We start from the raw sequence: 15333 nt of genomic DNA on the forward strand, positions 1-15333 counted from the left end.
GCTACTCTGTGTAGGAGTAGGCAATCTTTGGCACTCCAGATGTTTTGGACATCACACTCCAGATGTTATGGACCACGTCTCCCATGATGCTTTGCCAGTACTATGGCTGTAAGAGCATAATGGGAGATGTAGTCGACAGCATCTTGAAAGCCAGAGGTTGCCTACCCCTGAGGTCAAATGTGGACATCAATTCACTAAAGACATTTCGCAGGTGGAAGACGTCATCTAGTGCAATATACATATTAAGTCTATATCTGCCTGAGGCACAACATAATTTAAGGTTGCCAAGTTCGCTGTAAGACGCTTGCTTTAAAGTTTATCAGACACGCTCTTTCATTTAGCTCCCGTCTGGCATTTGTAAATACTCTGAATCACCTATTTAAACAATATAAGATGTATTTCCGAGCACAAAAATAACATACAGAGGAACAGAAAAACAATTCTTTCTTCATATCCTCACCTTGATATTTTCAGCTGGAATGTTATTAAAAGAAGGTGAGTCAACATCTTATGATGCTCAGATTCCCCAGGGAAACATCTATGTGTGTTCATGGTTCGTTGAGTCACAAAGTCAGGATGTACATGTTCAGAATATTAGGGTAAGTGGTCAAAGAGAGAAAAACTATACACGCACCCGGCTCAGCCACTCATTACGCATCAAATTAATGTACGCAGGAGAAGAAATACAACAAAAACGTCATTAAATCCTTTAGATGGGCTTTGTTTGGAGAGGCAGAGCAGAAAATTTGCATTGCCGTCCAAGCTGTCATTAGTTTGTGCTAGGCTTTGTGTGAAACGATGGAAGTGCTGCACTGTTCTGGATTTAATAAGACAGGTAGACATTTATTTTCTTTGGGTCGCAAATTGCAGTGACTAATGGAAGTTGCGTAATATCAAGTTTATTAAACAGATTTACATGTAACAAAAAGTACAGCCGTACAACAACACTTAGAGTGCAGAGTACCAAACTGCAAAAAATGCCATTCCCAAGATATCACTACTAAGTGCTTATTTCCATTTTTTACAGTTGTGTTCTGTAAAATAAGTGCATATCAGTTATCACATTAAGACTGATATGCCTTTCCCTAAGTTAAATAAACCCTCGAAGCACAAAAACCACTGCAGTCTGCGTGCATAGTCGCAGTGTAATTTGTAAACCATTTTAGCACAGTTTGACACTTACCTGGCCCCCTTTGGGCTCCTAAGCAGCACATGCCCTTCTACAGCATGAGAATATAGGCTTTTATTTATTCGCTGGCCATGATGTCGACTTTGCGCTCTGGTCCAATGAATGAGTTCAGTGGTAGCTGCATTGAGATATCTTGACATCTGTCTTCTCCAGCTCAAAGAAGACTGGATACAAAGTGCCCCCCAGCAAACCCTGATAAAAGGCAAACCCAGCAGATTAACCCCTTAAGGACACATGACATGTGTGACATGTCATGATTCCCTTTTATTCCCGAAGTTTGGTCCTTAAGGGTTAAGCTGGGACGGTGCCGGCTCACGTATTCTCACCAGGATGCAAACCCCTCTAAGATCAAGTTTTAATACTTGGAGCCATTTACATGATAAAATAATTCCGTTATTAAGTGGATAGGATTACTGTTCCTTCGAATGTGTGTGCGTGCACAGGGTTTGGGTTTGCACACAATTGCTTGCGGTGTCCGCCAGAAGGTGGGGGTGATCTAAATCACCAGCATTTGCAAGCTATCAAGTTGGCTTTTAAGATATTAAAGTTACACTGCACTGAAAATGTATTTACTTATTTGTAACAATTTAGTAGACATACCTTCAAAGAAAACATACATGTTTTTAAGTCTGCATTTTTTCGTTTGGGGAAAGGTAAAAAAAAAACTGCTTGCAAAAGCTTCAGACCTGCTATCTCTGCAGCCTTTGCAAGCCCTGCCCTCTTTTGCCAGCCAGGGAAAACACCATTTTAATTCAGAAGCCTCTGTCCTGAAGCCGCACACACGTGAATACAGCATTCCTATGCTTCTCAATGACCTGTAATACAACTCATTAAAAAGGATGGAAGGCAGTGACAACCGGGAAGGTATTTCTGCCCTTAGGTATAAATAGATCAATAGAAATCTGCACTTTTATAAACTGTCCCAAATACGACAGACTCCAGACACAAAAAGCACTTCAGCACGTTTACGTGTTTTATGTGTGTGGAGTGTTTGTTTAAACATTTCCCACATCCTGTTTCTGAGCAGAAATTAATATTAATTGAATTAGAATTTTTTTTAAAAAAGGCAAGCTGTCAAACTATTACCAAATCATCCACTGAGTTAAACTCAAACTGAACAAACTTTTCGAGTCAGGTAGCTGAAGCTCGATTGTTTCATGATTAAATCTGATTATCTCTCGGCTTCAGCACGTCTACGCCGCCAGTCACCTTGCCAAATCACATAAAATGGTTAGGAAAAAACCTGGGGAGTTAAACCTGGAACTGAAAGGAACCAGATGCAGCTGAGCAACAAAGCACTTATTGATGAGGAGCAGGGGGGACAGCTGCCCCAAATTAACCCCATAATCTGCTCTTCCCGATTGGCATGTCTAGTAAAGAACATTCCTTGGCAAGTAGATTCCCTGCACGGGTTCCGTGTGTACACGTAGAAATTAAATAAGATTAGTAGAGCTTAGGGACGATGGGGAGAAAATTGTATAGAATTCTAGGAATTAACAACGGTCAGTTCCAGGCAGAAATGTGTAGAACACAATGTAACACGCACCTCAGAACATACCAGGAATGACTTAATATATATACAGTCTGTCTGTGTATAATACCGAGTCTGTGTGTCTATAATAGAAACCAACACAAATCCAGAAAGACATAGTAATCACTGCAGCGTATTGTAGTGGTATTTTTACTATGAGTTCAGACCCTCATTTTTTCTTTTTGTCAAACTGTTTTTAAATTGTGCTCACCCACTTACTTTGAGATGGCTTAATATGTTTTTGACCAGCATGATCATGCATTGCTCTCCAGACTTAATTTTTTTTGTTGGGGCGAGCAAACCTGAGCCCAGCACCGCAGGTTTGACTGTGTAAGAAGGAGCCAGCCATGTTCAGAGATGGATTTTTATTTTTTTGCACCTACATGCCATGCTGCCTCCCCGCTCTGTGCTACAAAATCTTGGTAAGGAAGATTCACATCAAGTAGATTAAATTGTGTATCTGAGAGATTATCTGGACTCTCTATAAAATTGCAGCAGTAATGAATACTGGCCAACACACCTGCAATAATGTGCTACTGCACAAACTTTTTGTGGAAAGAATGGAAAAGGCTTTACTCCCAACTTAGGCATCCTGAGACGCTGGTGAGAGGGTTCTCAGGGAGCGGGCCAGTGACACGATTCACGTCACTGGTTCTACCCAAAAATCGGTGGGTCCACCCATAGAATTAAACGGTCAGTCTGATGTGAATGCACACCAGGCAGCCGGCCAATCAAGAAGGCAGGCCCACCAAGGGTAGACCATACATGAGACCTAATGGCCAAGCTCCCATTTGTATTTACCACATTGGAAAGCATGTATAATGTTTTCCTATTTGGTTTACCATGACGCTGGATGTCCTCCAGCATAGCATGAGGACATCGAGCGTCAGTTAGGAGACCAAAAGTAGCCTAACGTCCCAGAAGTCCTTCTAGTGGCTGTCTGGTAGACCGCCATTAGAGATGGAGTTAACCCTCAAAGGTAATTATTGCAGGGTTAAGGGACCTGGGACTATGCTCCCAGACCACTTCAATGAGCTGAAGTGGCCTGGGTGCCTATAGTGTCCCTTTAAGCTAAAATTTCACAAAACAATATATGCAACTGCAAAGTAGAGATGAATACATGCAGGGGTTGCGCTCTCCTCCTACCATTGCCTTCCCAATTACATTAGCCATCGATCACTGATGGTAAAACTAACTAGCAATTTTTGTCCATGTAAATTTCTTGTGCATGGCATTTTTCATGACATCAAACATCTCAGCGTAATAAGTACAATACAACACAAAGCCTAGCAAGCAAGGCAGCCATAATTTGCAGAATAAGGGTGATGGAGGAGGTGACAATTTACTGTTGTTTTTTTGACAAATAAAAACATAATTTACATTTTTACTGCACATATTAGGTTGGTCATGGAGTGATCATGTAGAGAAATTAAGGTGATAGATGTGCTTTCAGAATACAATAAAAATGAGGGCATTTAAAAGTACAAACATTACAAAACTAATGGAATAATTTCTTTAAAAAAAAGTCAAGAATGGTCTCGCCAAATTTGGGTCAATCCCCAAGAAAAACAAACTGTTTAGTGAATAAGTCCACTAAGGGTATCATTGTGCAAGTGTGACAATGAGGATTTCTCCATCATTTTTCTCTTAAAAATAACTGTCTGATATTTCTCAATCATTTTGCATTACGCAAACTATACTCAACCTGAATGCAGTCACCCTTTAATCACGTATCAGTGTTTTACAGATCAGAAAAGAAATGCTCCTTGGTTTAGCCTGAACTCTTTGTCGAAAGAGAGAAAATGCAGACTTGTTCAGCTAACATTTGATGGAAGAGGTTGAGACAGATCTGGGTTTCTGATGCGCCAGTTGAAAATGTAAACAGGATAGAGTCAAGTATAAAATCCAACCAGCCTTCTGTATAAACATGAGTATTTTACTCAGCTGTGCATTAAAGCACTACATATTGAACTGTATGGGTCATCAAGCTGCTCATCAAATATTCAACTAAACATGGAGAACTTAAAGGGGCATTGTAATGTTCCAGGGTTTACAAGAAGTTTACTTACCTCCCGTGTTTAACATATATATGTTTGCTAGAGCTGAAAATTATTATTCAATGTAGAAATCCACTTTGCGTATGTATAGCTCTATATTGGAACTAACTGTCCCCATCTTGGCTCCTTGTCAATCATTGCTATCAACTCTGTATTTTGCATCTGGTAGTTGGTATGGAGAGTATGGAGAGTACATGGAGCAATAGAAAGTACAGGAGAAATTTACCAATGTGTTGACAACATTCGTACATCTAACGTTCGGCAAATGATTGGCACAAATGATTAAATCTGGCATATATTTTTCCACATCTGTTACTTCGTTTGCACCTTAGCTGTCCGGCAATGCAATGGATTTATCAATCCACCATTCTTTACGCCACTTTTACGGATGGAAATGTGTTCTGTTTCACTTTTACTTTTTTTTGACACTCTAAATTTGTTCGTCTTCTCTAAAGCAAACCGTCACTTTTCAGATCACATTTAGAACGCTCTAGTAAACATTACAGCCCTTTAGGAAATATGAACCGTATTTAACCGTATTTAACCGTAACTTTTGAGAACACCTCGATAAATCTTCGTCACTGTTTGTGGTTCTGCTGGTGTGCATAAAACAAGTAAAAAAACAATAGTGCAATATTGTCTGTACATCAGATATTATATTGCCAATAATCAGATATTATATTGCACTCACAAATTTTAGCTTATCAAAGCACTTTATGGGTGCCACCCTCGATGTTGTTAGGGGGCTAGGACTCCTCCTTTCTTGTCGACCGTCGGACACCTTGGCCGGTATTGATGCTCACAAATCTCAAACCAGAGGGGAAATCCAAACGAAAAATAAAAAACAAGTGTATAAAAATGGTCCTCATCTGCATTGTATATATCTATGCTGAGTGGCTATTACCTGGGAGATAACATTGGGAAGCTGTGTATCTATAAGTTAAGTTCTTTATAAGTATTAATTATTTTTTCACAATTCACTAACAAGTCACAGGTGGATTTGTTGTCTCTTTGAGATTTGTAATGTAAACAATGCATTTTCTCTTAAAAAAGACAGTGTTTACTGCAAAAAGCTTGAAGAAAATTATTATACTCAACAGAACAAATACAATAAGCTGTAGTTGTTCTGGTGACTATAATGTCCCTTTAAAAAAAAATATAACAATAAAGTGAAAAACGGTTTATGATAAATAAGTTCCTGGTTCTGCAGCATATTTGTAGTAGTTTGCCAAGCTGACAAAGAAATATCCAAATCTAAACCCAGTATCTGTTAATCTTGGCAATAGGGTCAGCTGTTAGTGATAAAAACAGATCTCTTGTTGTTACTAAACTGACAGGTATGTATATCAGACCCAGCTGCAAATTCTTCAGGATAATCTCTGCGATGCAACACATGAAATAATTACTATTTCTGTAGACATATGTTGTGTGAGAAGAATTTAATTTTGCTCATTTTCTTCTGCAGTAGATCACACACATACAAATGACTGAGGCTTAGATTCTGAATGTTTTGGTGCTAATAGATTGCATGCTATAAAGGAACAGTATAGGATCAGGAACATAAACATGTATTCCTGAACCTATAGTGTTAAACCCACCATCTAGCCCCCCCGGTCACCTCTTGCCTCCCTAAATAGAGTGAAATCTTACTTGCATTCAAGCCTGCAGCTGCTGGCTCTGTCCCTGACCTGCCTGATGTCTGCTGACATCATCAGAAATGGTGGTCTGAGCCAATGCTTCCCCCATAGGATTAACTGAGACTACCCTGGCCAATTAGCATCTTCTCATAGAGATCCATTGAATCAATGCATCTCTATGAGGAAAATGCTGTGTTTCCATGCAGAGGGTGGAGACACGGAATGGCAGTACTGCACAGTGTACAGCACTGCCCCAGGAAGCACCTCTAACAGCCGTCTGAAGAGTGACCTGTGAAGTTATCACTAGGCTGTAATCTAAACACTGCATTTTCTCTGAAAAGACAGTGTTAACTGCAAAAAGCCTGAAGGTAATGATTCTACTCACCAGAACAAATTCAATAAGCTGTACTTGTTCTGGTGACTATAGTGTCCCTTTAATGTGTAATGTTCCCGCTGGTTTGTCTGTACAAACTGTTGCGATAAATGTTATTATTATGTATAAAGCTCCAACAAATTCCGAAGCGCTGTACAATGGGACACGTAATTGTAACCAGACCAGCTGGATGCACACATCAAATTGCAGTCTCTAGGATGCAAGTTACCTGGCCCACATCATCCAATCATTGTCTCTTTGCTGCCTTTTTTTGCCACATCTTCATCATAACTTTTCCTGGGCTACCCCACATGAAAAAAAGGAATCCCTCTGTACTCTACTGTGAAAACTAAATACTGTTACATTATATCACCAACACACATTCCTAAGGATATTGTCCTCTCCTTTTCGATTTTCCGATTGTCAAGTTACCAGCTGCCTCCCTTATTACTACGTGAGACGTAACAGATCTATAACAAAATAAAAACACTTTCCTGCCACTTCCATCACCAAACTCATTCTGCCACTTCATTTGCCACTTCATTTTTACCCCACTGGGTGCTTTCCATTTTTCTCCCATAATTCTCTGCTCAGTTGTTGGGGGCCCTGAGTGCCAATGTTAAGATTCCTGATTCAGGACACCACAATGTAAATAATTAGGCATCAAGGTCCTAATTAACTCGTCCATTCCTTTTTTTCTGCAACCACTTTAATCACGATACTATCAATTATGTTTCAGCATGGTTATATTAAGCGGTGGATGGATGGCTCTGGGACTCTTTACCCATAGACATCGGAGTAATGCGAGACAATCCATCATTTCAGAAGAAGTTTAAGACATAAGACGTAGACAAAAAATAGATACCCAGCAGGAGTAGATTTACAGCTATTATGGTGACATGCCAGCAGTGGGAGGATATCCTTGAATGAAAATCTATGTTTCCATTTGTGTTTTCATAAGAGCAAGCACCAACAGATTTATTTTTTAATCTCTGAATTATAGCAGATTGAAAATCTTTCTTTTTGCCTAAACTGTGCAATATGGTGTTTGATTTATTCCATTTTGTTATTTAGTGAATAAAGGAAGAGAGTGTGACTATACATGTGTATGAATGAGGATCGTTGTTTTGCTTTAGATGGCCAGACAGATAACTCCCTACTAAAATATACTCAACTATTCATGAACAGCTATCCTGAATGCTGTATTGGAGGCGAAATGCCAAATAAATATATGGATGGATGGCATATACAGATAAGAATATTTTAAAGATGCAAACAGCGGGATAAAGTGCAATAAAGTTCATTCCATACATCATATACTGGTGGTTTCACTCCATTTGGGTGCTAAAACAACAACTACACTGTATAGCAGGGCTGTCCAACCTGTGGCACCCCAGATATTGCTGAACTACAACTCCCATGATTCCCTGGCTATTTGTTTCATTGAAAGAATCATGGGAGTTGTAGTTCAGCAACATCTAGGGGGCCACAGGTTGGACAGGCCTGCTCTGCAGGATGTGAATTAGTAAATACTAGTTTTCTTTTGAAACTATGGAAATAAAATAACCCCAATGAAGATTTCTTATATTCTTAGAATATTAGTATTATTTTATTATTTATATAGCGCCATCAGATTCTGTAGTGCTGTACAATGGGTATATGCGATATCTTTTAGCAAGGTTCTCTAATTTGTCCCTTGGTCCATAAACAAAAACCCTGTTTCTTTAACTGTCAGTACCACTGACCACACACAGTTTTTTTTATGTATCTCTATACAAACAGTCTGATTATATAGCACAAACAAGGAGAAATAAACAAGTGATACAATAACTGATGTCAACACAAGTAACTGACACATGGATATTTAAATCGAAATTAAATAAAACTATGTCCTAGAAAAAGAAAACACAAAAACAATGGTTTTGTCAGGTGTTAAACTCCACACTAATTTAAATGATTAATAATATTTATTGTAGTCTGCAGCAAGAGACGTCCTTCAGCGTCAAAGCCTTATCTTGTGTGGTAGTGGCTGGTTAGGAACCAGACTATAGAGGTTAAGGCAGCAAAACATTGACTTGACCCTGAAAATGGACCAGTTTTAAAGTTCCGAAATATTGGCACGCAAAACATGGAAAGATATAAGATTGACTAAAATGGTTGGTGGAAGGTGGAAATCAGCTTAATCTTTGAGGTGATGAAGCTCTTTAACTGTCATTTCTTAAAAATTGGAAAAAGCTTCCAAACAACCGATATTCCAGTGTCAAAATGATTATTGTTGGAGTTTTTTTTTTTTTTTGTTCATTAACTATTAATATGCCTTAATATGATCTTCAAGCAGAATTAGAGCAGCTATCAGTTAGCTCTTGTGACCAGATATGTTTGTTTCAGTAGTAAATTGAGTATAAACATTTAAATAATTTATATAAACTTCAATGGGGAAATTCCGCTCAACTGTCTGAGTTAAATTAATCTTTATACAGAGAATCCACCCTATGATGCTGTCAGACACGATGTATCTCTAATGGCTGCAGGCCTGTCTGCTGTGCAGGTATATCATGTGCAGTCAAACCCCTCATGGGCTAATAGACACAGAACATTAATCACTGACACACAAAATTGATGGCATCTAATTAAACATATGTGGATATACTAAGCTAAGAAAAATATAGCTTTGTTAAACAAATCACAGACGTTTATTCACAGTAAAGAAAGCACATGCTCTTTGCTGAAATGTACATAACTCCCTGTCTTTGTGTGCCTTAATTCCTTACATACATAAATCATTGTCTCTCCTTATTCCTAATCCCAGTGCCAGCCATTTAATCACCTGCATCATCCATCTCCCCTAGTTCCTAACCTCAGTCATGTCACACATTACCCTTAGTGACATCCATGTCACATCGCCCACACTCCATCTATTTTAAAGCTTATCCCCAAAGCGAATTATCAAACACATATTATCATTTAGCGCCCTTACTTCTAACCCCAGTGCCAATCAAGTATTGCGGTATGCTAAATATCGTGCTATTACTGGATAGGAGGTTATAGGAAGTGGAAAGAGCTGGGGAGAGAATTCTACTCAGGTAGGGTGGGAGCTTCCCAGAAATGCTCTCATGCACAAGGCTGAAAAGATGAAGAGTGCGTCGGGATTCTAGCGACAGCCAGTTGAATGACGTGACATATCACGTCATCTATTGCCCCATACCTCCTTTTTCAATGCCTGCCATCACACAGACACTGTATTCATGGGGAATCCAAGACTAGTACCTTGTCAGAAAGGCAGCCTATTGTGGTCGACTTTGGCCGAGAGTTTAACCAAGTGCAGAGAGTGCTGTGACACTATGTGAAGGATGTGTGCTGCAACATTGTAAAAGGGTTGGCTCCTCCTGTTTAAAGGACTTCTGTAGGTTCCAACACTGATATATAGAATTTTCAATATATTGCAATGTATTTTTTTCTTAAGGTTTGAGAATGTGCCATACAAAGTGAATCTCCTCATTATTAAATACTGTTTGTCTGACTGCAATGCCACTACCACGTTATTCCTAATGCCTCACGGCATCGTTAATCTCCATTTAACCCATAACCACTTGGTAGTCATCTTTCACATAACATCAGTTATCTACCCTTACCACGAACCAGGGCTGGCGCTACCATAAGGCGGCACAGGAGGCTGCACCTGCAGGCGCACCAGCCCAGAGTCACAGGTGTCAGGGTGACCATCAGGAGGGAAGCACACTGCGCTCCTCTGTATGTAGCGTGGCCGAGCTTCAGGCACGAGGCCAACAGAGGAAATAAAGGGGCCAACGCTTCTCTAGCCATTACCACAGCAACACTCTGATACTTTCCCTGGAGGCAGGACGGTCACCTGAAGGACCTGTTTCTACCCACTGGGGGTGCAGACAAAGTAGTACGTCTCTGTAGAGGAGCGCTAGTCCTGACAAGGACTTTTCCTCTGCTGGATCCGTGAAGACAGGAACTCTGGAACAAGGCGCTGAAGTGTGAATAGATCTATTCCTCCTAGTAACTGGACGACACACAATTCTGGGAGTACAACCGGTTTACTCAGTTCAAACACAGAATTTTATGCACAAACCTCCAGCATGGGGTCTCCATACAAAACATACACAAGCCCCTCCCAGGTGACTCATTGTCTGGGAGATAATTGAGTCAAAACTGGGTAACTCAATTATCTCTCAGGTACAGGAAAATATATAACATATATATAAAACACCCCAAAATCATAGTCAGAATTCACAGGAACCCCATAATTTGTATATCTCTGAATAGCTCTGATCTGAGCGCCCAACATATCCAAATGGCGCTCAGATCGGTTCGGTAGAACAGCATTGCGATTCAGGTAAAGTTCTGATCGACCGGCCACAAGGCGATAGCCCAAAACAGTTTTAGAGAAATTAGGGTGATGTCGATTTTTGGGGGTTCCTGTGTGAACACCAATGAATGCTCCACCTGGATTTTAGGGAGCAAATGCTCCCCCCAGTCAGTAGTTCATATCTCCCGAATGTCATTTGTCTAGTTGGTCGGGAAGTAGAACGGGCACCGGTACGAACTCCGCCTCCGAAAAATGTACCAGGCGTCCGACGACCATGTACTGCAGCCTGTGTTTAGGAGACAAAATGGCAGCCATGCACTGGACCACATGCGTCCGGTTATACGAATAACGGCCACCCAGGGAAAGTACTTGAATTAATTTTTGGTAAACAGCCAGGGGAGGTTCGGGTTCGAGGAGGTATAAAAGGGGGACCACACACCATCCATTCGGGAAACAAACAAGGGGGTACGGACAACTGAAAAAAAGCTAATAAGTCTGCTACAGTCTCCTGCCGGACCACCTCTATCCCTGGCCAAAGGTAAGCCTCAGGGAGGAAGGAATACACTTTTAATTTATTTATTTTTGTTGCCTCCACATATTTCATCCATCTCAGCTCCAATACCCCGCATCTAAGCCCTTATCTCTCCCATCACAGCCCTACCTCCCTATCTAAGCCCCAACCTCCCCCATCTCAGCATCTACTCCCTCCCTATAACAGCCTCTACCTCCCCTATATTAGCCCCTCTCTCCCAGCAAAGCCCTATCTCCCCCATAACAGCTCCTATCTCCCCTACCTTCCCCATCACAGCCCATATCTCCCCCATAACAGCTCCTATCTCCCCTACCTTCCCCATCTCAGCCCATATCTCCCCCATATCATCCCCTACCTCATCCATCTAGCCCATATCTCCCCCATAACCCCTATCACAGCCCCTATTTTCCCCATCACAGCCAATATCTCACTTATCACAGCCCTTATCCCCCACATCACCTATCTCCCCCCACTACTGCACCATTTCTACATCACAGCCCATATCCCCCACTACTGCTCGTATCCCAATCACAGCCCTTATCCTCCCATCACAGCCCCTATCCTCCCATCACACCCCTTATCCTCCCATTACAACCCCTACCTCCCATCACAGCCCCTATCCTCCTATCACAACCTCTACCTCCCACCACAGCCCTTGTTTGCCCACATTAGACATAACCCCAGACACAATGCAGCCCTTTTCAAAAGAGGGGTTAGTAACGAGACACGGAGATGAAGGTGCATTTTTTATTGGGGGGAAGGGGTGATGGGGCGGCAAAATGCCTCTTCACCTGTGTAGCCATAAATCCTTGCACTGACCCTGCCACTAAGCTTAAAGACAGCCATCACAAAGATCAGATTGCCTATGTCCCCCAAACTCAATGTCAATCATATTACACATCCTATACTCTATCTCCCTTTACACTTAACCCAGAAACTGATTCGTTTTCTTTTGCTTTCCTTGTTTCAATGACTACATTTTACCCCTGGTTTTCCCTTCCATCACATCCTGTCTTTCGTTACAAGCATACAATAATATTAACACCACTGTGACCCAATAAAACCTGTCCCTAGTCATACAACAAACCAAATGTGAAATGCTTTTGTCCCATTATAAGTTCTGTATTTATGTGGGTAATAATTAACGTGAGTCCATAAGTAGTGGTATCTACCTTTACATAGAGCTGCTGGAATTCGTCGAGGTTCAGCCTGCCGCTGGGGCAGTCCTTCAGGAACCCTTTGTACCACTGTTTCAGCTCATGCTCGTTAAACTCCGTGCTCTTCACCAGATCCTCCATCACTTCTGGAGCCAGTTTGCTGTTCTGTTTCCCCATCTTGTTTCTAGAATAAAATAAATAGAACACACTAAATTACAGCTTTCTAGACATGGAATTAAAACGGTTCTGACTAACGTAATGGATCACAAACATTTTGGCATTTCAAAGCACATGACAACTAATAGGTTTTAACATTCGTATTGCTGGTCTCAAATCTCTGAGTAGCAAGGGTTTACAGGACATGTAACTGTGTTCCCCGCATTCTATTCAAAGCCGTACAGTTTGTGGCTGATGTGGTCGTACATTTGATTTACAAAACAACAAACAAAAATAATACATAATGCACTACGTATTATAATTGCGGAAGCTACTGGGTGATTTTTTTTAATGTTTTTACAAAAAAAAACTAACTGTGGTTGTACATATAGGGGACTACTGCACACGCCCAGTCATAGAACAATAGATCCCATAAAAGACAACTGAAGTGCAAGTGAGCACATGCTGTACAAGAGCAAAATACACACACACGCACTATGTAATCTGGCCGATATTTCAACACGCAGATCATTTTCTATTCCTGTACTGCACAAATGATAACGTCATATATGCAATTTCTTATAAATGACACGGAATTAAACATGGATCATCACTATGCAATTATGGGCCTCTAATCTCCAACTGAACCAGGACATACATGCCCCAGTCTGTCCGAGACACTACGCTTCATTACACTATCTGTTAACCCCTACACTGCACTTAAGTAAAATAATAATTAACCCTCTAACACTACACTTCACAAAAACAATCATTAACTTCTACACTTCAATAACACTAGCCCTTAACGCATACACTACAGTAAGCCTAAACATTAACCCTTTCATTATCCCAACACTAACCCTTAATCACTACATCATCCTAACACTAACCATTATGCTCAACACTACCTTAAAGGTCACAGTACCTAAAACCTATCACAATTGCATTTATACATTGTGCCACACTATCCTAACACTAACCCCGTTCACTTACCTAACACTAACACTTAACCACTACACTATCCTAACACTAACCATTAAACCCAAATCTACCTTAAAGAGTACCTGTCACAACTTATGCTCAAGTTGTGTGCTCAACGCATCAAGTTTCAGCTATACATTGTGCTAGCAGATTTGCTTGCGTGGGCAGAGCATAGGTGGGTGTTACAGAAGAGTAACACTCACAAAGTTGAGGACTTGGTGCGATGAATTTGAGGTAAGGTGAGTTTAGATATCTCAAACCTTTACACTGAATTAATCATGTATCTTTGTGATATATTCAATGCATTTTGGTGGGGATACATGTAAAAGTGAACCTATCATCACAGGTTCACATTAAAAGGACTCTCTATCCCCCCAAACAACTTAATCTCCATTATATCATTGTCCAGGTGAGGTCCTTTGGGCCTGTCTGCACTGCTTCCCCTCTCTTCTGCTCAGCCACTATATTCATAAGGAACTTGGGTGCCGGTGGTAGGTTGAGAGCATTGGCTGACACTCTCAGTCTATCTCTTGCTCTCCATTGAAAGTAGTGTACATACTTCACCGGATGTACAGAACCTACATCATGGAGCCCAAGGCAGCAATTCATTTTGAGTATGATAGCCTAGCAAAGGAGAGAGGAAGCACTGTGAATGGCCCGGGGGACCAAGATTTGGTGATAAACTGCTGGGAAATGATTAAAAACCATAAGATGTGACTCTGCCCAGAGACGCCAAGCCTTAAAACAACTTATTTTAGATAAGGTTATTTTGAGGGCATAACACTATTCCTAACCTAAAAATATCACGTAATATAAAACATATAATGGTGAAAGGGAAATTAATGACATTTGGAGTTCTGGAGACCCCGTCTTCGGCCTTGTGGTTTATTGAGATAAAACACAATCTTATTTCATTCCCAAATTAATATTTTAGTTCCCAATATAAAGATTATATTAGCTATTCTTACCCCCTGAAGCCTCTAATTTAAACCGTGTATTTCCACCTCTGTTGTAAGGCAAGTCTGCGCGTCCACCACAAGGTAGGAAAACATTAAGCTCTCCATGTAAGCCTGTATTACGGTTTTAGCAGCAAAATGAAAAGCATTCTACTAACTGATATCACAAGCGCTGGTTACATGCAGAACGATCTGTAGACCAGTTGGGGATGTCAGATTTATTATCAAAGAAAAACTGTGATTATTTCAGCACACAAGCTGTTCATGAAATGTGGAAAGAATAGATGCATTTCTAAAAATATCTGTAGAATTCATCCCAATTTGCCTACTACTATGGGCTGAAGCCTAATAATCCCATATTGCTCTGTCAAGTCAATACATTTTTAATTAGATATTAATCTCTAAAGACAGGTAAAATTAATTATTAGACT

General features: G+C 40.6%; 1 protein-coding gene across 1 annotated transcript in view; it reads right to left on the reverse strand.

The window, feature by feature from the left end:
- The window catches only part of VSNL1 (visinin like 1), a 159616-nt gene that overhangs the window by 94899 nt on the left and 49384 nt on the right, over positions 1 to 15333 (reverse strand). The window contains exon 2 of the mRNA XM_063442138.1: positions 12825 to 12993. Coding sequence (XP_063298208.1) covers positions 12825 to 12986 — 162 coding nt within the window. The 5' untranslated portion in view covers positions 12987 to 12993. The remainder of the gene's footprint in view (positions 1 to 12824; positions 12994 to 15333) is intronic.

The sequence above is a fragment of the Pelobates fuscus genome, chromosome 2, assembly GCF_036172605.1.
Source record: "Pelobates fuscus isolate aPelFus1 chromosome 2, aPelFus1.pri, whole genome shotgun sequence".
Lineage (NCBI taxonomy): Eukaryota > Metazoa > Chordata > Amphibia > Anura > Pelobatidae > Pelobates > Pelobates fuscus.